The sequence below is a fragment of the Dendrobates tinctorius genome, unplaced genomic scaffold (assembly GCF_039654945.1).
Source record: "Dendrobates tinctorius isolate UK_male_01 unplaced genomic scaffold, ASM3965494v1 ptg000003l, whole genome shotgun sequence".
In the NCBI taxonomy this organism is placed as follows: domain Eukaryota; kingdom Metazoa; phylum Chordata; class Amphibia; order Anura; family Dendrobatidae; genus Dendrobates; species Dendrobates tinctorius.
Window position 1 is genome coordinate 86,807,230 of NW_027361671.1, and position 24,863 is coordinate 86,832,092.

At 41.6% G+C, this 24,863-nt stretch overlaps 1 protein-coding gene across 1 annotated transcript in view; it reads right to left on the bottom strand.

The window, feature by feature from the left end:
• Positions 1-306: 306 nt before the first annotated feature.
• Positions 307-24,863, bottom strand: part of KREMEN1 (kringle containing transmembrane protein 1) — a 254,774-nt gene continuing 230,217 nt past the window's right edge. Inside the window, exons 7-9 of the mRNA XM_073558918.1 lie at positions 15,328-15,486; positions 14,897-14,981; positions 307-1,392 (exon numbers count right to left, since the gene is read on the bottom strand). Of these exons, the coding sequence (XP_073415019.1) occupies positions 1,233-1,392; positions 14,897-14,981; positions 15,328-15,486 (404 nt within the window). The 3' untranslated portion in view covers positions 307-1,232. The remainder of the gene's footprint in view (positions 1,393-14,896; positions 14,982-15,327; positions 15,487-24,863) is intronic.

The window sequence follows — 24,863 nt, forward strand, 5'->3', positions numbered from 1 at the left end:
AGATGTTAGACTAGTATATGCAGCAAAATTTTCAGCTTGTGGTGAAGAAGGGTGACAAGACCATGCTTTTCTACAGGTTTGTGGTAAATGACCGGTACGCTTTGAATATTCATATTTTTTTCAGAAGACTCTAAATATTACATTATAGTATCTGAAATTATATTTTAATGACTGAGGGTATTTCTTGGTTGATAGTATTGTTAGGCAATAGGCACTTATGTAGGAATACAGATGAGACTTTCTTGGAAGAAACGTAAAGAGACATTAATGACTATATAATCAGATAACCAATGGTTAGGCACAACATAAACAATCCGAAGCTTTATCTGAACAGGTTTTATGAATTATGCTGACAAACATTTCCAGGACAGACAGTGATATAGAATACAGGTTTAAATTATAAACTGAAAAGCTGGTACAAATATGCACATTCTGATAATAAGTTAGCTGGTGGCCCCATATACATTGACACTCATTTCATGCAGCATTAAAAGGAAAATAAAAAAGGAACAAAAGGAAAAATAAAACCCAGAGAACAAAAACACCCATGCATGATGTAGGGCAACATAGCTTCCTGAATTGTCAGTCTCATGTAAAGTATCCATTCATTCTGTGCAAGAGACAATGTAAACCCTAGAATGAGGGAAACTGTTCTTGTTTGGCTCATAATGTGATGGTTCCAGCTTTGATTTATGTTGTTCAGAAGTTTTATGGAAAAATATACACAATACAAAAAATCCACCATTACTGTGGTTGTCCATGATGCAGTCAGAAATCCAGACAATATTTGGAGCTCCATATTTTAAGTCCGAAATTCATAAATATATTTAAAAAATTTTGAAGACCTGAATGTACATCAGATATCCCTTTCAAATATGGAGTGCCCTGCTGTGCAGGGTGAAGCGTGATTGTACGTAACGCCTGCAGCATTAAGGTGTTCCGTCTATCTCCACCCCAATCACATGTTCTCTTTGACCTGTGCTGAGAGTTAAGAGCTACAATAGACTTTGGAACATTTGGTATGTTTCCTATTGCTCTTTTAGCTGGATAATGTATGTGGTCAATTGGGCACCAAAATCTTCTGGTCTGGACAATGACATCTCCTCGTGGCCCATTTCAGAAGGTCATAAATATATAAATATATATTTATAAAACCAATTCCTAAAAACAGAGATGGTAGGAGTCTCCTAATGTAGCTCTGCAGATTTGAAACCTCTTGACCAAAGTGCAAATTATTCTCCTACTAATGGGTTGCGATCATCATGTGGGCCTTTGATCTTCTTAGGGAAAATGGAGATTGATGTGGAAGGTTTGTAGAATATGCTCCATATTTCTCCTGCGGATCCTCGATGGCAGCTGTCAAAACCAGTAGGTGATGCCAACCTCTGAGACCTTAAGGAAAGAGAATAATTGTTAAACTTCATGTGTGAGATACGAATTATGTGTAATGTTCAAATACTGATTATAATGATCATTTTGCACAGAGGCGTAACTAGAAGCTTGTGGGTCCTAATGGAAAATCTCCAATGGGTCCCCCAAAGAACACAGGTCTTTAATAGTAATCGTCATTTTATATGGGGTAAAGGGACTTTTGGTGTTCCCCCTACTTTCCATGGTCCTGCTGCAATTGAAACCCGTTCACATATTATGGTTATGCTCCTGATTTTGGATGTATGGCATCCCATATACTTTTCTGGCATGTAGTGGGTAACATAGAAAGAGTTGTTAATTTTTAGGAATAAACAAAATATCTCCAAATGTAGTTGGCAAAACACTAATTTATTTATCTCATGCCAAGTGTTCATATAGGCCATCAAGAAATCATCAGTTGGCATAATCCACAGCATCAACATTTAGGAGAAAAAAAGGGAACAACATTTCCGTCTTTGTTTTTCTAGACACAACAACATGTGCATTTGAATGGGGTGAACTGGAAGACCAGGCATAATCGCAGCAAGTACCAAAACGCCTTTGTTCTGCTTAAAGATGGGAATCCTGGGAGTCAGGCCTCCACAATTATACATTGCTAGTCTATGCTAAGGACAATACTAAGTCTAAAATTAAAATATTAACATTTTCAGTTAGTTGTCGTGGACAACACAAATATATTAACCATGTGTATGAATTTCAGATACTAAGCGCCTGAAACCTGGTGACTTCACTGTGACCCTACAGCATAATTTCCATGTCAAAATAAATGAATAAATCATGTATAATGTTAAGCTAAAACCTCATTGTAATTCACAGTATGATTTCATTGTGATCTTAACCATATGTAGCCAAATGCAAATCACAATCAAAGATTCATTAGCTAATGCAGCACACAATTTACACAAATATGTATCCCATGGGTATTAGATGGTAGAATATACTGTATTAATATTAATTGTGTGCACCTCTCAAGGGTTATGGCCAATCTGCCTTTGTTTTGTCATGTTGTGTTATGTTTTTGAGCATGTTTTAGATATTTTCTTCCCGAAGGCAATGATTAATACAGATTTTCATTAAGAGTATCTGCGGCGCTGTATAGGATTGTGTAGGACATTTGGGGGGCTTCACGTTTTGGACATTAAACAGACATTCAGGAAAACGGTCCAAACATAGCATTTGGACGCAACTCAATATATCTGTGTCACACTAAATATCTAAATGGATTACTCTGGCAATTTAGATACCAGTCAAAGCTCAAAGTAAAGCACTTTCCATGTGTTAGGCTAGTTTCACACTAGCGTTCTTGGGCGCAGCGCAGGGCTGCTGCTAAGCCCCACCCCCGGCCTCGGCCCCTCCGGTCAGTTCCTCCTCTGATCGCATGAGGCTGCATACGATCAGCGTATCCTATATTTAGCATTGCATACGCTGATCGTGCGCTGACCGTGTGCTGGTCTGATTTTGCTGGTGCTGCGCCCTTTTGGCGCTACGCCCAGCGCACAAAAACGCGCTGTGCTTTTCAGAACAGCGAATATTTTAGGTTTTCAGCCTATCCAATATTTTATATTTCCAAGTTTTGTATGAAATTTCATTCCAGAGTCTAATATCTACCAGAGTAAATACATTTCCTTCCACCTATGCACTATGTACACTAATTCAATGCTTCATTCTTTTAGAACGTTATTCTGCTGTGCTGCTTTAACCATTAAGGCTGTGTGCACACGTTCAGTATTGGCAGCAGATTCTTTTGTACCAAAAAAAAAATGTTGTCAGGAAAAACACATCTTAAAATAAGCGCATCTTGAATATGTTTTTAGTTGCGTTTTTTTTCTGTTTATTTCAAGGTGTAAAAATTGCTACAAAAATGTTGAGAGAATTGACATGCTGCAGATTTAAAAAATGTCTGTTCAGAGGAAGATGGCTCGTAACTCTAGTAACAGCTACTCGAAGTAGCAATCCTAAAAGCCTATACTGACCCTTTAATGAGCCTTGCATAAGTCTTAGGATAAAAGCCAAATTACAGGGTGGGCCATTTATATGGATACACCTGAATAAAATGGGAATGGTTGGTGATATCAACTTCCTGCTTGTGGCATATTAGTATATGGGAGGGGGGAAACTTTTCAAGATGGGTGGTGACCATGGTGACCATTTTGAAGTCGGCCATTTTGTATCAAACTTTACTTTTCCAATGGGAAGAAGTGGTCATAAACTTGTAAATAACTCATGAAAGAATAAAGTTATGTTAAAACCAAGCACACCATTGTTTTTCTTGTGAAATTCTCAATAAGTTTGATGTGTCACATGACTCTCTTCCCATTTAAAAAAATAAAGTTGGATCCAAAATGGCCAACTTCAAAATGGCCACTATGGTCACCACCCATCTTGAAAAGTTCCCCCCTCCCATATACTAATGTGTCACAAACAGGAAGTTGATATCACCAACCATTCCCATATTATTTAGGTGTATCCATATAAACGGCCCAGCCTGTAGAATCTCAGTTTGCTGACTTGTGCTTTGGGGTGTTGCCCCTAATCTGTGCAAAGCATGAAATCTGATTTGGCCGTATGAGAGACTTGTGACTGGCACCTAAGGGGTAGCATTGCTCCATGTGGAGATTGACATGCCTGGCATAGCATAGCTTAACTCAGTAACCCTGGAGGCATTTTTGTTTTTCCGTTTTCATTTTTTGCTCCCCTTCTTCCCAGTGCCATATCGTTTTATTTTTCAGTCAAAATGGCCATGTGAGGGCTTGATTTTTTGCGGGATGAGTTGTTCTTTTGAATGACGCCATTAGTTTTAACATATTTTGTACTGGAAAACGGGAATACACTGTAATTCCAAGTGCGGTGAAATTGCAAAAAAGTGCAATCCCACAGGGAATCTGTCACCTCAATTTTGGCCTATGAGATGCGGTCACCGCCATCAGGGGCTTATCTACAGCATTTTGTAATGCTGTAGATAAGCCCCCGATGTAACCTGAAGGATAAGAAAAATGAGTTAGATAATACTCACCCGGGGGTCTGGTCCTGTCCGATGAATGTCGTGGTCCGGTCTGGCGCCTCCCATCTTCTAGCGATGATGTCCTCCTTCTTACTTCTGCTGCGGCTCCTGCGCTGGCGTACTTTATCTGTCCTATTGAGGGCAGAGCAGAGTACTGCATTGCACAGGCGCCGGGAAAGGTCAGAGAGGTGTACTTTACTCTGTCCTCAACAGGGCATATAAAGTACGCCTGCGCAGGAGCCACGGCAGGAGTAAGAAGGAGGACGTCATCGTTAGAAGATGGGAGGCGCCGGACCAGACCACGACACCCACAGCACCGGACCACGCCCCCTGTTGAGTATAATCTAACTCGTTTTTCTAATCTTTCAGGTTACATCTGCAGCATTACAGAATGCTGTAGATAAGCCCCTGATGGCAGTGGCTGCATCTCATAGGCCAAAAATGAGGTGACAGATTCCCTTTAAAACCAATGGTGTCATTCAAAAGTACAACTCGTCCTGCAAAAATACAAGCGCTCACATGGACATTTTGACAACAAAATAAAAAAGTTATGGCTTTGGGTTGAAGGGGAAGAAAAAATGAAAATGCAAAGACAAAAATACCTCTGGTCGTTAAGGGGTTAACATTCATAAACAATTATCTTTTGATATAGCTTAAAGATTATTAAAATGAACCTCCAATTGGGTAGAGCTTGTGCTCTGATCACAAGTGACTATATTCAGTGTATACGCAAAATGCAGACATTGGCTTCTATTGACTGAAAATACGCCACATGTTCAGTTACGTTAAGTACCAGCATATAGTATAGCAAAATGTATTTTTTAGCTTAAAGGCATCCTGCATCAGCAAATGTGACCACCAAAGAGGCAAGATTTGTCTTGGAAAATACAGATTATAAGACTAGGAGAAGGAAAAGAGAGAGAATATATATCACAAGGAAGTAATGGCATTGACCACCTCACTATGCCTGCACAAAGAGATAAGGAAGATTTGTATTGTACAGTTTCCTGGCCAACATAATACCTGTCTTGTCCTTGAGACTATAAAGAAATGGTCTTTCTGCCTAATTTATCCTTGAGCCGTGCCTTTTTATAATGGCCAAATCAAAACAAACTGACTGCTCCCATATGAGGTTGTAAATCCCAGGCAAGATGAGATTTATGCTCGTCTTATAATTCAATTAATTTGGTTGCCAGTTAGAATATTAGCGGATGGCAACATTATTTAAGGCACAATTCCTCTTGGAAGACCTCTTAAAGAATTACATGGGTTCTGTTTTGAACAAGAAATAACACGATCCCAATATTTTTACAGCATGCTAATAGTTTTAGCCAAATTGATTGACATTATTTTCTTTTTGGTTTATGGGATTCAGAATCCTTCCCATAGACTGTTTGGATGAAGAACTTGAGAAAGACAAATACCGTAAAAATGTTGTTTAGAACTTTGAACTGGTCTCTGTTTACACAGTAAAATATGAATTCAAATACAAAGAAAATGTTTTCCTTGTTTTCACATGAAGCTACAAAGTATTCAAAACATGTAAAAGTTACAAGGGATTGTAACTTCCATTTTGACAAACCCTAGGCTGAAAAATCATCATCAAAAACAGTGCAATAAAAAAACTTTTATTTTTGGCGCAGATTTTAATGCACTTTTCTGTGTGCGCTCATTTTTTTCGCTACTAATCATTCAGTGGCTAAACTTTAAGATTTTCATGAGGCAGAAACATCTCAAGAATTGACGTATCACTTTTTTCATAACGCCATATGCAGGTTTTCCTATTGCGATTAATAGGAAGCCATTATGAAACAGTGTTTAAAGTGGTTTTTCATGTGCATTTTGGAACAGAAATCTCTTCAAAATTCACATAAAAATTTGGCCATATATCTTAGATAGCTATTAGAGTTTTGCTGACAGCTTTTGCTTCTGAAGCCCCATTTATACATATGCGCAAACTCAGAATGTATACTAAATAGTAATAGCAATTTTCCGACCTTAAGAACATCTTTGATATCTGGCATTGGGGGACAGACAGGACAACGCCCCCATAAGCATTAGATTTTTGCAACCGGTCCCATCTTACTTTGTGGATCAGCCAATTCCATAGACATAGACATCTGCTATTGGGGGACTTTTGCTATTGGTCCCATCTTACTTTGTGGATCAGCCAATTCCATAGACATAGAAGTGGCTGCTCTATAAATTAATGTCCAGGGATAAATGAGCTGGGGTGCTAACCAACCAGACTATTCTACACTGATGAGGGACATAGTGCGACTCCATGCTGAGCTGATCTCTTTAAGGAGAACATTAAAGAAGTTTCGTGACATTGCCTTAAAAGCGTTGCACTCCACTTTAGGGTTCATGCAGATGAGCGTATAAATCGGATGTGTCCTGTCCAATTTTTGATCAGTTAGCTCACTGACCAATGACCATAAGGAAAAAATTGCAGCATTTAAGACTATGAGTGTATAAAAAAAACCCATATCCTTCATAAAACATCGGTGAACTGTAGCGGAGAGAGAAGGGGTCCCTGTACAAAAACAGTGTATGAGCACTTTCCAGTTCAATAGCTCATAATAATGCACAGTTCCACCTTCTTTGGAAGCACAAGTGGTACCTCTTGGGCCCTTGGGTTTTGCAATTGGTATGTGAGCCCCTGCCTGTGTGCTATCTCATGTATCTCATTTTTATGGATACATTTCTATTATGAATCTAGGAAACTGTATTTGTACAATTTTAATGTAGATGTAAGAAAATGGATTGCGCACGGACGTCACATGGCTGCTGTCTGTAATCCGCCAAAACCCTATCAAAACAAGAGCCAACAGCTGATAGGGAAAAAAGCCCTGAAGACGCTAGGCTTCAAAAAGACTATGTCAGTACTCAGGTAATTTCTGAAGACAGAGCAAAAAGGAATTCAGCACACCCCAGCAGGGAATGGCAGAAATCCAGAAAAACAAGGAAAAACAAAAACAAAACACAAATGCAAAAAACAGAGCAGAAAACTTAGCTTTTGAGGAGCAGGAATCAGACTGGTCTCCTAGAATCCCTCAGAGAGATCACCAGCAAGGCAGAAGGGCGTCGGCTGCCTTATATCCAGTCAGCCACTCCCATCACCCAGTCATAATCATCCTGCCCAGATGCTTGGTAATCAGACTCACTACCTTCCTTCACCAGAAGAGGGAGTTCATCAGACCTCAATGGTGAAGGGGAAAATGAACTCACAACAGTACAATACATTAGGTAACAGCAGAACAGTGACTGCAGCTCTAGGTGTAACTGGAGTACACTACATTAGGTAACAGCAGAACAGTGACTGCAGCTCTGGGTGTAACTGGAGTACACTACATTAGGTAACAGCAGAACAGAGACTGCAGTTTTGGTGTAACAGGAGTACATTAGGTAACAGCAGAACAGTGACTGTAGATCTGGGTGCAACTGAAGTACAATACATTAGGTAACAGTAGAACAGTGACTGCAGCTCTGGGTGTAACTTGCGTACAATACATTAGGTAAGAGCAGAAAAATGATTGCAGCTCTGGGTGTAACTGAAGTACAGTACATTAGGTAAAATCTGAACAGTGACTGCAGCTCTGGCTGTAACAGGAGTATAATACATTAGGTAAGAGCAGAATGGTGACTGCAGCTCTGGGTGTAACTGGACTACAATACATTAGGTAAAAGCAGAACAGTGACTGCAGCTTTAGGAGAGACTGGAGTACAATACATTAGGTAACAGCAGAACAGTGACTGCAGATCTGGGTGTAACTGGAGTATAATACATTAGGTAACAGCAGAACAGTGACTGCAGCTCTGGGTGTAACAGGATTACATTAGGTAACAGCAGAACAGTGACTGCAGATCTGGGTGTAACTGGAGTACACTACATTAGGTAACAGCAGAACAGTGACTGCAGCTCTGGGAATAACTGGAGTACACTACATTAGGTAACAGCAGAACAGAGACTGCAGCTCTGGTGTAACAGGAGTACATTAGGTAACAGCAGAACAGTGACTGTAGATCTGGGTGCAACTGAAGTACAATACATTAGGTAACAGTTGAACAGTGACTGCAGCTCTGGGTGTAACTTGCGTACAATACATTAGGTAAGAGCAGAAAAATGATTGCAGCTCTGGGTGTAACTGGAGTACAGTACATTAGGTAAGATCTGAACAGTGACTGCAGCTCTGGCTGTAACAGGAGTATGATACATTAGGTAAGAGCAGAATGGTGACTGCAGCTCTGGGTGTAACTGGACTACAATACATTAGGTAAAAGCAGAACAGTGACTGCAGCTCTGGGAGAAATTGGAGTACAATACATTAGGTAACAGCAGAACAGTGACTGCAGATCTGGGTGTAACTGGAGTACAATACATTAGGTAAGAGCAGAAAAATGATTGCAGCTCTGGGTGTAACTGGAGTACAGTACATTAGGTAAAATCTGAACAGTGACTGCAGCTCTGGCTGTAACAGGAGTATAATACATTAGGTAAGAGCAGAATGGTGACTGCAGCTCTGGGTGTAACTGGACTACAATACATTAGGTAAAAGCAGAACAGTGACTGCAGCTTTAGGAGAGACTGGAGTACAATACATTAGGTAACAGCAGAACAGTGACTGCAGATCTGGGTGTAACTGGAGTATAATACATTAGGTAACAGCAGAACAGTGACTGCAGCTCTGGGTGTAACAGGATTACATTAGGTAACAGCAGAACAGTGACTGCAGATCTGGGTGTAACTGGAGTACACTACATTAGGTAACAGCAGAACAGTGACTGCAGCTCTGGGAATAACTGGAGTACACTACATTAGGTAACAGCAGAACAGAGACTGCAGCTCTGGTGTAACAGGAGTACATTAGGTAACAGCAGAACAGTGACTGTAGATCTGGGTGCAACTGAAGTACAATACATTAGGTAACAGTTGAACAGTGACTGCAGCTCTGGGTGTAACTTGCGTACAATACATTAGGTAAGAGCAGAAAAATGATTGCAGCTCTGGGTGTAACTGGAGTACAGTACATTAGGTAAGATCTGAACAGTGACTGCAGCTCTGGCTGTAACAGGAGTATGATACATTAGGTAAGAGCAGAATGGTGACTGCAGCTCTGGGTGTAACTGGACTACAATACATTAGGTAAAAGCAGAACAGTGACTGCAGCTCTGGGAGAAATTGGAGTACAATACATTAGGTAACAGCAGAACAGTGACTGCAGATCTGGGTGTAACTGGAGTACAATACATTAGGTAAGAGCAGAAAAATGATTGCAGCTCTGGGTGTAACTGGAGTACAGTACATTAGGTAAAATCTGAACAGTGACTGCAGCTCTGGCTGTAACAGGAGTATAATACCTTAGGTAAGAGCAGAATGGTGACTACAGCTCTGGGTGTAACAGGACAAAAATACATTAGGTAAAAGCAGAACAGTGACTGCAGCTTTAGGAGAAACTGGAGTACAATACATTAGGTAACAGCAGAACAGTGACTGCAGATCTGGGTGTAACTGGAGTACAATACATTAGGTAACAGCAGAACAGTGACTGCAGCTCTGGGTGTAACAGGATTACATTAGGTAACAGCAGAACAGTGACTGCAGATCTGGGTGTAACTGGAGTACACTACATTAGGTAACAGCAGAACAGTGACTGCAGCTCTGGGTGTAACTGGAGTACACTACATTAGGTAACAGCAGAACAGAGACTGCAGCTCTGGTGTAACAGGAGTACATTAGGTAACAGTAGAACAGTGACTGTAGATCTGGGTGCAACTGAAGTACAATACATTAGGTAACAGTTGAACAGTGACTGCAGCTCTGGGTGTAACTTGCGTACAATACATTAGGTAAGAGCAGAATGGTGAATGCAGCTCTGGGTGTAACTGGACTACAATACATTAGGTAAAAGCAGAACAGTGACTGCAGCTCTGGGAGAAACTGGAGTACAATACATTAGGCAACAGCAGAACAGTGACTGCAGATCTGGGTGTAACTGGAGTGCAATACATTAGGTAACAGCAGAACAGAGACTGCAGCTCTGGGTGTAACAGGATTACATTAGGTAACAGCAGAACAGTGACTGCAGATCTGGGTGTAACTGGAGTACAATACATTAGGTAACAGCAGAACAGTGACTACAGCTCTGGGTGTAACTGGAGTACAATACATTAGGTAACAGCAGAACAGTGACAGCAGCTCTGGGTGTAACAGGAGTATAATACACTAGATGGTGGCCCGATTCTATTGCATCGGGTATTTTAGAGTCTATGTTAAATTAAAAAATACTTATATACTCACCTTCTGACGGCCCCCGAACTCTGTCCCTCCTCTCACCACGCGCCCGGCATCTTCCGGTTCCAGTAGTGCTTAGCGAGAAGGGCTGAAGATGACGTCACTCTCGCAAGAGCGCGACGTCATCAGCGGTGTTTCGCGCAAAGCATTACTGGAACCGGAAGATGCCGGGAGCCTGGAGAGGAGAGAAAGAGTCCAGGGGCCGTCGGAAGGTGAGTATATCACTATTTTTTATTTTAACAGAGACTCTAGAATACCCGATGTGATAGAATCGGGCCACCATCTAGTACATATAATATACACCTAAGGGCATAATATATTGTTCCTAAAAAATTCAAATCACCCCTTTTTCTTCCAGTAAAAGATGAAAAAAAAACCTATTTGGTATCAAAACATCTGTAAATGTTGATTTTACCAAAATATAACAATATTTAACCCATACAGTAAATGTAGAGCAAACGAAAATTAAAACTACAGATTTGCAGTTTAGTCATCGTATCTGTAGGAAAAAAAAATGCTAAAAAAAGTGAACAAAACACTGCATGTACCCCAAAATGGTATTAAGAAATACATTAGCTTTCCACACAAAAAATCAACCCCTCATACAGCTCGATCAACGTAAAAAATAAAAAAAATTACGTGTTTCAAAACTTGATGACGCAATAAAAAAGTGTTTTTTTTATCTCACATTTTAGAATATCTTTTCCTCACTCAAGTAATGAAAAAGCTGAATAAGTTTCTTATTTCCATAATCTCAATATTACTGATATGTGGATGGAAAAATAAAAAAGGTGTGGATCTCGTAAAAAATGTAGGAAAGAAAACGAAAATTAAAAATGAAAATTGACTGCAGGAGCAAGGAGTTAAAGAGAATCAGTACTTCCTCACAGTTCCATAGACATGAATGGGGCAGTAGCATCACTGTGAAGAGGAATGGGCGCTCAGGACACCTATTCTAGTGATCATGGTGGTCCTAGAGTTGAGTCCCCCACAGTGGGGGAAATAAGTATTTGATCCTTTGCTGATTTTGTAAGTTTGCCCACTGACAAAGACATAAACAGTCTATAATTTTAAGGGTAGGTTCACTTGATTATTGAGAGATAGGATATCAAAAATAAAATCCAGAAAATCATATTGTATAAATTATATAAATGTATTTGCATTTTGCAGTGAGAAATAAGTATTTGATCCCTCTGGCAAATAAGACTTAATACTTGGTGGCAAACCCTTGTTGGCAAAGCATAACAGTCAGACTTTTTTTGTAGTTGATGATGATGAGGTTTGCACACATGTCAGTAGGAATTTTGGTCCATTCCTCTTTGCAGATCATCTCTAAATCATTAAGATTTTGAGGCTATCAATAGCAATTCAGAGCTTCAACTCCCTCCATAGATTTCTTTGGGATTAGGGTCTGGAGACTGGCTAGGCCACTCCATAACCTTAATGTGCTTCTTTTTGAGCCACTCTTTTGTTGCCTTGGCTGTATGTTTTGGGTCATTGTCTTGCTGGAAGACCCAACCACGACCCATTTTTAATGTCCTGGTGGAGGGAAGGAGCTTGTCACTCAGGATTTTACGGTACATGGCTCAATCCGTTCTCCCATTGATGCGGTGAAGTAGACCTGTGCCCTTAGCAGAGAAACACCCCCCAAAACATAATGTTTTCACCCCCATGCTTGACAGTGGGGTCGGTGTTCTTTGGGTCATAGGCAGCTTTTCTATTCCTCCAAACACAGCGAGTTGATTTATTGCTAAAGAATTCAATTTTTGTCTCATCTGACCACAGCTCCTTCTCCCAATCAATCACATAATCATCCAGGTGTTCATTGGCAAACTTCAGTCAGGCCTGCACATGTGCCTTCTTCAGCAGAGAGACCTTGCGGGCACTGCAGGATTTTAAACCTTTATGGTATAATGTGTTACCAATGGTTTTCTTGGTGAATGTGATCCCAACTGCCTTGAGATCATTGACAAGTTCCCCCTGTGTAATTTAAGGCTGATCTCTCACCTTCCTCATGATCAAGGATAGCCCACGAGGTGAGATTTTGCATGGTGCCCCAGATCGATGTCGATTCACAGTCATTTTGTATTTCTTCCATTTTCTTACTACTGCACCAACAGTTGTCTCCTTCTCACCCAGCATCCTACTTATGGTTTTGTAGCCCATTTCAGCTTTGTGTAGGTCTATGATCTTGTCCCTGACATGCTTAGAAAGCTGTTTGGTCTTGCCCATGCTGTAGAGGTTAGAGTCTGACTGATTGAGTCTGTGGGTAGGAGTCTTTTATAAAGGTGACTATGTAAGACAGCCATCTTTAATGCAGGTAACGAGTTGATTAGGAGCATCTAACTGGTCTGTAGGAGCCAGAACTCTTAATGGTTGATAGGGGATCAAATACTTCACTGCAAAATGCAAATAACTTTACACAATTTATACAATGTGATTTTCTGGATTTTATTTTTGGTATTTTATCTCTCAATGTTAATATTAACCTACCCTTAAAATTATAGACTGTTCACGACTTTGTCAGTGGGCAAACTTTAAAATCAGCGAGGGTTCAAATACATTTTTCCCCCGCTATATACCGTATATACTCGAGTATAAGATAAGATTTTCAGCCCATTTTTTTAGGCTGAAAGTGCCCCTCTCGGCTTATATTCGAGTCATTGTCCCAGGGGATAGGCGGGGGAGGGGGAGCGCAGGAGCCGGCGGCTGTCAAATCATACTCACCCCCTCCTGGCGCAATCTCTGCACTTCCCTGCCTCTCAGATGGTCTCCGGCGCCACAGCTCTTCCTGTGTTCAGCGGTCACATGGTACCGCTCATTAAAGTAGTGAATATGCACGCGATTCCACTCCCATAGGCGTGGAGCGCATATTCATTACTTTAATGAGTGGTACCATGTGACCGCTGAACACTGGAAGGAGCTGCCAGCGCTGGAGACCATCAGAGAAGCAAGTGCATAGATGCACCAGGAGGGGGCGAGTATGACGGGAAGGACGGGGGCAGCCATACGATATTCACCTGTTCCCGTTCCACCGCTGCGCACCGCTCTGTCTTCCATGTCCTCTGGCTGTGACGTTCAGGTCAGAGGGCACAATGACATGGTAAGTGTGCGCCCTCTGCCTGAACAGTCACTGCAGAGACCCGGAAGACAGAGCAGCGCGCGGCGGTGTAATGGGGACAGGTGAATATCACAGGTGCCGGGGCCCTGAGCCAGCAGCAACACCGGCACCTGGCCCCCAACGATGAGAAGTGAGTATGTCTTTTTTTTTTTAATCGCAGCAGCAGCGTATGGGACATATAGATCTATGGAGCATCTTATGGGGCCATCAACCTTTATGCAGCATTATATGGGACATCTTATCTGGACATCAACCTTTATGGAGCAGCATATTGTGCATATATATATCTATGGAGCATCTTATGGGGCCTTCAACCTTTACGGAGCAGCATATGAGGCATATTATTCTATGGAGCATCTTATGGGGCCATCAACTTTTATGGAGCAGCATATGGGGCATATTATTCTATGGAGCATCTTTTGGGGCCATCAACTTTTATGGAGCAGCATATGGGGCATATTATTCTATGGAGCATCTTATGGGGCCATTATTAACCTTTGTGCAGCATTATATGGGGCATATGTTTGTATGGAGCATCTTATGGGGCCAATCATGAAGTTTATGGAGCATTATATGGGGCATATTTTGTATGGAGCATCTTATGGGGCCCATCATGAACTGTATGGAGCATTATATGAGGCGTATTTTGTATGGAGCATCTTATGGGCCCCATCATGAACTGTATGGAGCATTATATGGGGCTCCTGATTCAATATGGATATTCAAAAACATTTAACCTACTGATGTCTCAATTAATTTTACCTTTATTGGCATCTATTTTTATTTTTGAAATTTACTAGGAGCTGCTGCATTTCCCACCCTAGGCTTATACTTGAGTCAATAAGTTTTCCCAGTTTTTTGTGGCAAAATTAGGGACCTCGGCCTATACTCGCGTTGGCTTATTCTCGAGTATTTATGGTAAATGCTTAATCATTGCAGCATATCATATCATCTTACTCCTCTCTCATTTTTAGTGTTGAAAAAAAAGTCATTTTAGCCTCTACAGTTTCATAGTGACAAGAAAAATATAAGGGAATAAATGACTTACTTTATATTTAGATGAAGAATTGCTTTAACCAAAATGGCGATAATGGTTAAAATGAGCAGAGCTGTCAGTGCGTAGATGGTCCAGCCTACAGGAGAAGAAAGAAGACATGATGACAAGATGCCTACATATGGGCCAAATGGTTAAAATTCTTCTACTTTGAGACTAAAGTGAAGTGTACCAATCCCTTCTCAGAGCAGTACTAATAAAAAAGTGATGTGGTCTTATAGATATGGAGAAAATATGCAGCCTATAATATCGTTGTTCACACACTGACTCCCAAGGAGACGCGTATTGCTAATAAATCTTGTCCTGATCTGATCCAGCGTAATGTGAACGAATAAAGAGTGAATGTTTTGCAGCTGATACTTTGTAACATAACACTTGCAGATCCACATGTAATAAGAAGAATCAGATGGTTGGAAAAGTCTTACCTGGCACTTGCCCAGTTGGCCGGCTGGGGCTAGTTGTTATGACATACAGGATCTTTGAAGACCGTGCTGCGTTGATGCTGAGATTGGCTGTTTGAGTTATCAGCTCTGTCTGTGTCTGGTTGGATGATTGTGGCTTTTCCATACTTCTTGTCTTGAACGCTGTCCAATGACAAATAAAAGGTCACCAGGAAGGAAACTTACAATACATGCACTGTAGATACATTATTTAGTACCTACCAGTTCAAACAGACTCATTTCACTACAATATTCTTTTACCTAAGCATAAATTACTATGGCAGTAGGAAAAATATTCAGGATTGAGAGTCCTAAGTAGTTGATACCTTTTAATGGCTAACTGAAAAGACATCTTTTCAGTTAGCCATTAAAAGGTATCAACTACTGAGGACTGTCAATCCTGAATATTTTTCTATCTACTGGCTAACACGGTACAAAGATATACATCTTTCCTGTATCAATATGGCAGTAGGAAAAAAACTGGGCAAAATCCAGTCCTATTTGTTGCCAAAGGATGTGAATTTGCTGCACATTTTACCCTTTTCATTGTAAAGAGTCTTAGGTCACTAAGAAAAGAAAGACTGGAAAGACACAAAGTGCAAAATTTGAGTAGCAATGTTAAAGGACTAGCCTAATGGTGCTCACATGGTCGGGTTGTGTGTACACCACCACTAGTAATGCTTAAGGCTGTTGTAGACCCATGAGAAGATAAAAGTGCAGGTATTGGAGAAACTTCTTCTTCAGAACAATCACAATCTTTTCCACAATCTTTATACACTTTGAAACGCATTGACAAATAAACCACTTATACTTGGATTGCCTATCTTCATCCTTCTTACTCGGCAGCGCAAGATTAACCCATATGTTTCTCTGTTACCTGCACTTTTAGATGGGATACTGGCTCTTAGGGTACTTTCACACATCAGTTTTTTCCGGATCTGGCTCAAGTTATGTAAAAACGCATGAAATGGATCTGGTTTTCTGCCGGATCCACTAGACTAATCCAGCCGAAAACTGGATCCGTTTCATCCGTTTCGTCCGTTTTTTTGTCCATTTTTCGATGGATTACGACGGATCCGGTTTTTAAAAACGCCCATGGGGTGCTCCAAAACATGATTGGCTACTGAAAACCTATAATTTACAGTGTTCCTTCCCACCATCTTTGACAGGTTGTTGAGGAGCAAGTGCAGGTTGGAGAGAAGATCAAGTCTGTTCCTGGTGAATATGGATGTTGTGATAGGAAACATTCTGAAGAATTTGGTGGATTTCACTGTTGAGGCGAATCGTTTGAACGTGATTGTTCTGGAGAAGGAGAGAGAGAGACAGCAACGTATCATGAATCATCGCCGACGACGTTTGTGGATCCACCCCATCATAGCCAAGAGAATGACGTGAGGGGTGTATTCTACACTCTATATGGAGCTAAGAGGAAACCCAGAGAAATTTTTCTCATATGTTAGGATGAAAATGGAGAACTTTGATTTATTGGTGGAACGAATTGGACACCTCATCAGAAGTGACACATATTGCTGCTTCTCCATTTCACCACCGGAGCGTCTGATGGTGACTCTTCGGGAGGCCATATTTATTGGATCTACTCGCTTGAGAGCACACTTGCACTGGAATGTTGTTGCTGGTAGTTTGGAAAAATTCTTTTTATAGTATCTCCAACTGTTTCTTAAAACTGTGATGCTATTGCTGTGATTTTGAACTCATTTCTCACCTTGTTTTTTATTCACAGATATCTTGCAACTGGAGAATCCCTTTCGTCACTCCATTTCCAGTACAGACTTGGGATTTCCACCATATCTGGAATTGTGAAGTACACATGCCGTGCATTGTGGGACTCTTTAGTTGACGAATTTATACCACAGCCCACAATGGAGAGTTGGCTTGAAATTGCTGACAAGTTCCAAAAAATATGTCAGTTTCCTAACTGCTTGGGTGCAGTGGATGGGAAACACATCCGCATCGTCAAACCTGCTGGATCTGGCTCAGAATATTTTAATTACAAGAAATATTTTTCCATTGTCCTCATGGCCATCGTTGATGCTGAATACAAATTTATAGCGGTTGATATTGGGGCCTATGGCTGGTCCAATGATTCCCAAGTATTCAAATTATCAGCAATGGGGTGTCATCTCTATGGAAATACCTTCCAATTCCCACCCCCTAGGCCGCTGCCTGATACATCATGCCGACCAATGCCTTTTGTTTGTGCAGGGGATGAAGCCTTCCAGCTCTCAGAACACCTTTTGAAACCGTACTCCAGCAGTGCATTGATACCTACAAAAAGAATTTTTAATTACCGCCTCACACGAGCACAAAGAATGGTGGAGTGCGCTTTTGGTATTCTGACAGCCAAATGGCGTGTTCTATTGACCGCGATCAACCTCAAGAAGGAAACTGCGGACGGGGTGATCAAAGCTTGTGTGGTCCTGCACAATTTTGTTATCTGCAAGGAACAGATTTCGATTGAGGAACAGTAAGAAGAAGCCACCTTGCATGATTACCAGAACATTACCTATAGAAGTTCTGTGGCCATTTCCCAAATGAGGGACAAATTTGCAGAATACTTGAATTCATCTGAAGTAAGAATAGACTGGCAGGATGACAGAGTTTGAAAATTTGCTCTGTTACCTTTTTCTCCAAAAGTCATGTACCTTCTGTAAAGTTGTGTACCTTGTTGTTACCTACAGGATTTTACCTTTTTACCCAAGGTTAGGTACATGTTGTGTATTTTACCCCAATATTTAAACCTTTTGGCCAAAGTTGTGTACCCGATTGTGCATTACCCAAAGTATTTCACCTTTTAACTAAAGTTGTGCACCTTACCAAAACACTCTAGGTAATACACAACCAAGTACACAAGTTTGGGTAAAAGTTGAAATACTTTGTGTAATACACAAACAGGCACACAACTTTAGCCAAAAGGTAATTTTTTTTTACCTTTTACCTAAAGTTATGTATCTGGTTGTGGATACCCAATAAAATGTAACCCTATTGAGCCTAACTATATAACCTTTGTGTTCAAGATATTTAAACTTAAATGACAGACAACTTTTTGAAAAAATAAAATTTGTTTTTATTTTATGATTATTCAAATTTTTTTTCTTGAAATTTTTTTTTTATTAATGGGAACTTTTTTTATTAATGGAAATTTTTTTAAATTTTAATGCAAACAAATTATAAATTTGAATAGTGTTGGGTGGAGATAATGTTGGAGGGGTTGTCAGTTTGGGACACTTCAACACTGGGAGGGAGGAGAGAGAACTGGGTTGGTGTTGGGGAAGGATCAGTTGATAAAAGAGGTGAAGGGGTTGAAAAAGAATAAGAATGGGTGTACATGTGGGAGGCAAAGGAGGTGGTGGGTGGTGGAGAGGAGGGTTGGGCAGGGACTGGAGGCGCAGAAGATGTGGTTAGGAACTGGTCCTGGGAAGGATGTTGGTATGTGGCAGGTTGATGGTAGGTGGCAGTTTGCTGGTACTGGGGAGGTTGTTGGTACGGGGCAGTTTGATGGTACTGGGTAGGTTGCTGGTACTGGGGAGGTTGCTGGTACTGGGGAGGTTGCTGGTATTGAATAGGAGGGGGAGGAGGGACAGTGGCTAGAGGGAGGGCAGGTGTGGGAGGAACTACCGGGGTGGTTGTGGGAGCTTGGGAGGTAACCTGCGCTAGAACAGCGTGGCACGAATGCATTACATGCATCAGCTGGTCAGGAGATAGCGTATCTATGCGCTCGACTACAGACCAGAAAAAGCTGTGGTTTGGAGTTCTTCTTGCATCTGAATGCATGGTTTGCAGAAGTGTTTTTACCTCCAGAATGTTGGCGTTGATCATATTAAATCCTGCGGCAATTTTCTCTGACAACACTTTTAGACAGTTCTGGAAAGATGCATTCAGATGCAAGAATTCGGGCGCATAGCTCCTTTCCTGACCCCTCTGCTGCTGCCGCCCAGTACCCACAGGTGTAATAGAGGTGGCAGCGGCAGAAGGGTGGGGTAAAGGGAAAGCTATATCCTCACCATCAGATTCATGCAATGCAGGCGGCCACGATACTCCAGCGCTGGAGGATGGGACAGAGGGAGCAGATGTGAGGGAAGGCTGGGAAGTTGCAGATGGGTCAGGGCAGTTGAAGTGTCCCTCTGTGCCTGACTCCTGAGGGATCTCCCCAGAAGGGTCCAACTGTGCAGGCTCCCGAGTGCTGCTCACGGTGCTGTGGAATAAAGAGAAAAATAAAACATTTAATATATTGATATTATATGGCCCTGGCTGAAACACAAAAATTTGTTAGACATGTTAAAATTTTTTTTAATGCTGTGTGTAATATTTACCTTCTGGTCACCATTGTTGCCCGGAGGAACGACAGGGCGTGCGCATACTTGAACTTGCTCCTGCGTCCTCCAGAGCCACTCGGGGCCCGCATTTCTTTGTTGAACTCCTTCTTGAAGTGATCCCTGATAGACCGCCACAGCTTCACAATTCTCTCCCCTGAAAAGAGAAAGCACAAACTGGTTAGTATACAACATCAGGGTTTCCCAAAATACAGTCCTGATGTCCCCCACGGGTCATGTTTACAGGATTTCCATAGTGTTGCACAGATGATAGAATCACTGATGCCTTCATGATACTTCCACCATCTGCGCAATTCAAAGGAATTCATGAAAACTTGACCCGTGGGGGCCACGAGGACTGAAGTTTGGGAAACACTGCTTTACATCCAGAAACATAACTGAACTGTGTCTACTTATGCGTTTGAATCTTGGTCCGAGCATCGAGGTCCTCCCAGTAGTACACAAATTGTGCACAGACTTCCTCCCAGAGCTTACAGGTCACTATTAAATCGGCATGGCGGTGGTATCTAATGTTTTACAGCAGCTCCCTTTCTCTGATCAGATCGATGAGGAGGTCAATGTCCAGCCCCACCTCCTCACCGTCTGAGTCAGGAGCACGCTGTGAAGCCTGTTAAAGAAGAAAAAAATGTTTTTGAAATCGAAAATTTGTTAAACAATAAAAAAAAAAAAAAGGAGAAGACAATACCCCCCCAAAAAAGTAAAAAAGTTACTTACACGATGGAGACCGCCGTGTTGCCTGGGAAGTGCTGCGAGGACCTATTGAGCGAGCACCCGATTCAGAAGACTATAATAAAGAAAAATACAAACAAATAAAAAATTAGTGCTTGGGTGTAGGCATATGTGCTGTGTGCATTGTGATATCTTGAATGATCTCTTTTCATGTGTTGTCTGCAGTGTGATGGCTGTACTTAATCTTTTTCTATGTGTTGTGTGTACTGTGATGTTGTGTTTCTGCGATGCAAGAAACTTACGAATTGTGAGCCCACTCCAGGTATTTCTCCACTCCTTCCTTCTTCTTCTGAGAGCACCTCTTCAGCTTCAGATTCCTGTTATTTAAATTAAAAAATTGATTATTACATTGGTATATATATACACATACACATTTACAGGGGCCAATAGAAGAGCACTTATGTGACCATCCAAATAATGGACACTGACATGGTGGGGAAAATCTAGCATCCCCGGGAACATTAGCTCCAGCCATCGTCTGTCCCACAGAAAGGAGCAGTGAGTACATGACAGAAATGAATCACCCCTCCCGTGTGCTAGCATTAAATTGACATTCTAATTGTAACGCATTGGGTATTGTAGAATATGTATGTAGTTTCTTTAAGAAGATTTAATAACGCAATAATGCACCCCACAATCCTGGTATGCATGGTTAACCTCATCCCCTTTTCCAGGTATGCATGGTCTCCCTCACCCCTAGGAAACTGCAGCCTAAAATAAAAAAAAAAGGTTATTCTCACCTTCCGACGGCCTCGGATCTTCTTTCCAGGCACCCGGCATCGCAGTCCCAGTAATGCCTTGCAGGTTAACCGCTGCTGACGTCGCGCTCTTGTGAGAGTGACGTCATCTCCGGTCTAATTAGCCACAAGGCATTACTGGGACCGCGAGGTCGGGCGCGTGGAAAGAAGATCAGAGGCAGTCGTAAGTTGTGAATAAATTTTTTGGTATTTTAACATTCTTGTTTACAGAGATTGAGCACTGCGCCTGACTGCGCCTGACGCTGATTGGTCGCGCCAGCCAGGCCGCGACCAATCAGCGGCAGGTGCAGCTTTTACCGTTAAAAACAGCTGCGCCTGTCGCTGATTGGTCGTGGCCTGGCATCCGCAAACAATCAGCAAGGTGGGATTTCGTTTACAGACAGACACACAGACTTGATAAGACAATCATATATATAGATAACGCGTAATGCTTTTCCCATAACATAAAATATAATACTATACTGCATACAGATGGTGGACATATTTGACTGGTAACTCTGGTGGACGGGATGATGTGGGATTTTATAGTGAATGTGGCTTTGACGAGTGGGTGGAGCTAAACACTCAGCTTTACATATATAATAGCTGAATTGCCCGTCGCTGCTCGGGCATAGCAACTAACTACAGTTATTTATAACAAATTATAATGATTATCTCTCTCTCTCTCTACTATATATATATATATATATATATATATATATATAGCGCAGTGTATAGCATTCATTTTTATATATAGAGACATATAGATCTAATCATTATTGTTATAACTAACCATAGTTTGTTACTATGTCCGAGCAGCGACGGGCTATTCAGCTACTAACTCAAAAAAAAAATAAAAAAATAATTTTTTACTTCTAAGCACTTACGATGCGATGGAGGGCTCCCAGAAGAAGAAGACATGTCAGCTGCTGATGGTGACGTCTGCTGCTGGCCGGCGTCTGCTGCTGATGGCGGCATCTGCTGCCGCTGGCCGGTGTCTGCTGCTGGCGGTGTCTGCTGCTGGCATCTGCTGCTGGCGGTGTCTGCTGCTGCTGGCTGGCGTCTGCTGCTGGTGACGTCTGCTGCTGCTGGCGTCTGCTGCGCGTCGTCTGTTGCTGCTGGCGGCATTTGCAGCTTGGCGGCGTCTGCGGTGGTGGCTGCTGCTGCTTGCAGCCTCTGCTGCTGATGCTGAGCTGAAGGCTGAGGCCTTGATGGCCTTGCTGCTCCTCTTTGCTTGGCAGCCTGCATGGTAATGGCTGAGGGCCCCACTGGCATGGTTTAGGTTTCCTGGGGGTTGGCCAACTTCTGAGCATGCTCAGATGTAAAAACCAGATCTGGCCACCGGATCCGGCACATTGCGCGTTCATAGACTTCCATTGTTTGAAAAAGCCGGAATCTCCAGATCTGACGTTTCCGGCTTTTTGCCGGAAACAAAAAAAAAAACGTTTTTTCCAGACGCCGGAATGCAAAGTTTTGCCGGATCCAGCAAAAAACAGATGAAACGCAAAGCCATGCGGTGCAATCCGGCGCTAATACAAGTCAATGTGAAAAAAATTGAACCGGCGTTACATTGTGCCGGTTCCGGTTTAAAAAAAAATAGCCGAATCACGCCTGATGGCAAAAAACTGATGTGTGAAAGTACCCTTGGTCCGTCCTCTCCAGACGATGGATACACAAATTCCGACGGATCCAGCGCATGATGGACGAAACGCAAGGCCATCCGTCGTAATCCGTTGCTAATACAAGTCTATGGGGAAAAAGACTGATCCAGCAGGAAAATCCATCGGATCCGTTTTTTTCTGCTAACAACGGATTTTGACTGACGCCAGAAAACAGAAGTGTGAAAGAGGCCTTAAGGAAGAGACCCAACTCAGTATGGACACTTATTTTCAAGGAAATAAAATAGGCGAAGGAGCTCATACCAGCCAAACTAGAGAAGATCTCTGATTTTCCTGATATAAGCTACTTTGCACATTGCAAAATGTGAAACATCTGTGGCATAAATTGCTATGCTGTGGAATTGTAATCTGTAGCATCAGCCAATTTACAATGTGGATTTTCCTCAAAGCCTGTGAGTGAGATTTCATGAGGTCTCATTTACATATGTACATGCTGCGATACGCACCAGAAAATACAATTAATTCTGTACCTCCAATGCAGACATTTCCAAGTGCCTCACTGGCACTCTTGGTTTGTCTGTTCACAGTCCCAGGGCTTTGCCCACAAAGAAAAAATCCCCGTCACACATTATGGGCTTGCTGTTGATTCATACGACATCTAGTCATTTTTTGCTGTAGGCCTATATGATATCAAATATCCTTCAAAAGAGTTGTTTAAGTTTTATGTATATATCAATTAATTTTGGAATTTTATTATTATATTTTGATAATCTTTGACATTATTCCCATTGTTTTTAACGGGTAATAGATGGGTGAATATTTTTGTGATGAACAACTTTTGATGAGTATGACTGAGTGTATAATTGGTCCATGGGCTTTCTATCTGCACATGGACCCATTAAAGCCAGTATACATGGATTGATTACCTGCATGAAGAAAAAAATAAAAATTACAGCCTGCTCTATTAGAGCGTAAAACGGACCAGAATAATGCATGCAATGTAAGGACAGCTCCAGCACTCGTCTGCAATATGGATTATGGATGAGCACACTGATATGAAATGTGTGGATGGCACTGGCCCAGTTTCCAATTCGGCTGTCTGAACCTGGTCTAAATTGGATATTTTTCAGTGGATTAACATGCTTTTATTTATTTCATGCATAAATGATAAAATCACAATATCAATTGTCTGCTTTCCTTTGTTAAGAGTCGAGAAAATTCTAATCCATATCTATTGATGGTGATATCACAATGTACTCCCCCATGTAAGGGACATAGCCCTAATAAAAACTGTACCTCTATTGTTTCAATAAATTGGTGTGTTTGCCCACGGTGGCTCAGTGGTTAGCGCTGCAGCACTGGAGTCCTGGGTTCAAATCCCACCAAGGGCAACATCTGCAAGGAGTTTGTATGTTCTCCCCGTGCTTGCATGGGTTTCCTATGGGTACTCCAAAGACATGCTGTTGGGGAATTTAGATCGTGGGGACAGTGAGGATGCGGTCTGTAAAGCACTGTGCAATATGATTTCACTATATACAGTGGGGCAAAAAAGTATTTAGTCAGTCAGCAATAGTGCAAGTTCCACCACTTAAAAAGATGAGAGGTGTCTGTAATTTACATCATAGGTAGACCTCAACTATGGGAGACAAACTGAGAAAAAAAAATCCAGAAAATCACATTGTCTGTTTTTTTTCATTTTATTTGCATATTATGGTGGAAAATAAGTATTTGGTCAGAAACAAGCAATCAAGATTTCTGGCTCTCACAGACCTGTAACTTCTTCTTTAAGTCTCCTCTTTCCTCCACTCATTACCTGTAGTAATGGCACCTGTTTAAACTTGTTATCAGTATAAAAAGACACCTGTGCACACCCTCAAACAGTCTGACTCCAAACTCCACTATGGTGAAGACCAAAGAGCTGTCAAAGGACACCAGAAACAAAATTGTAGCCCTGCACCAGGCTGGGAAGACTGAATCTGCAATAGCCAACCAGCTTGGAGTGAAGAAATCAACTGTGGGAGCAATAATTAGAAAATGGAAGACATACAAGACCACTGATAATCTCCCTCGATCTGGTGCTCCAC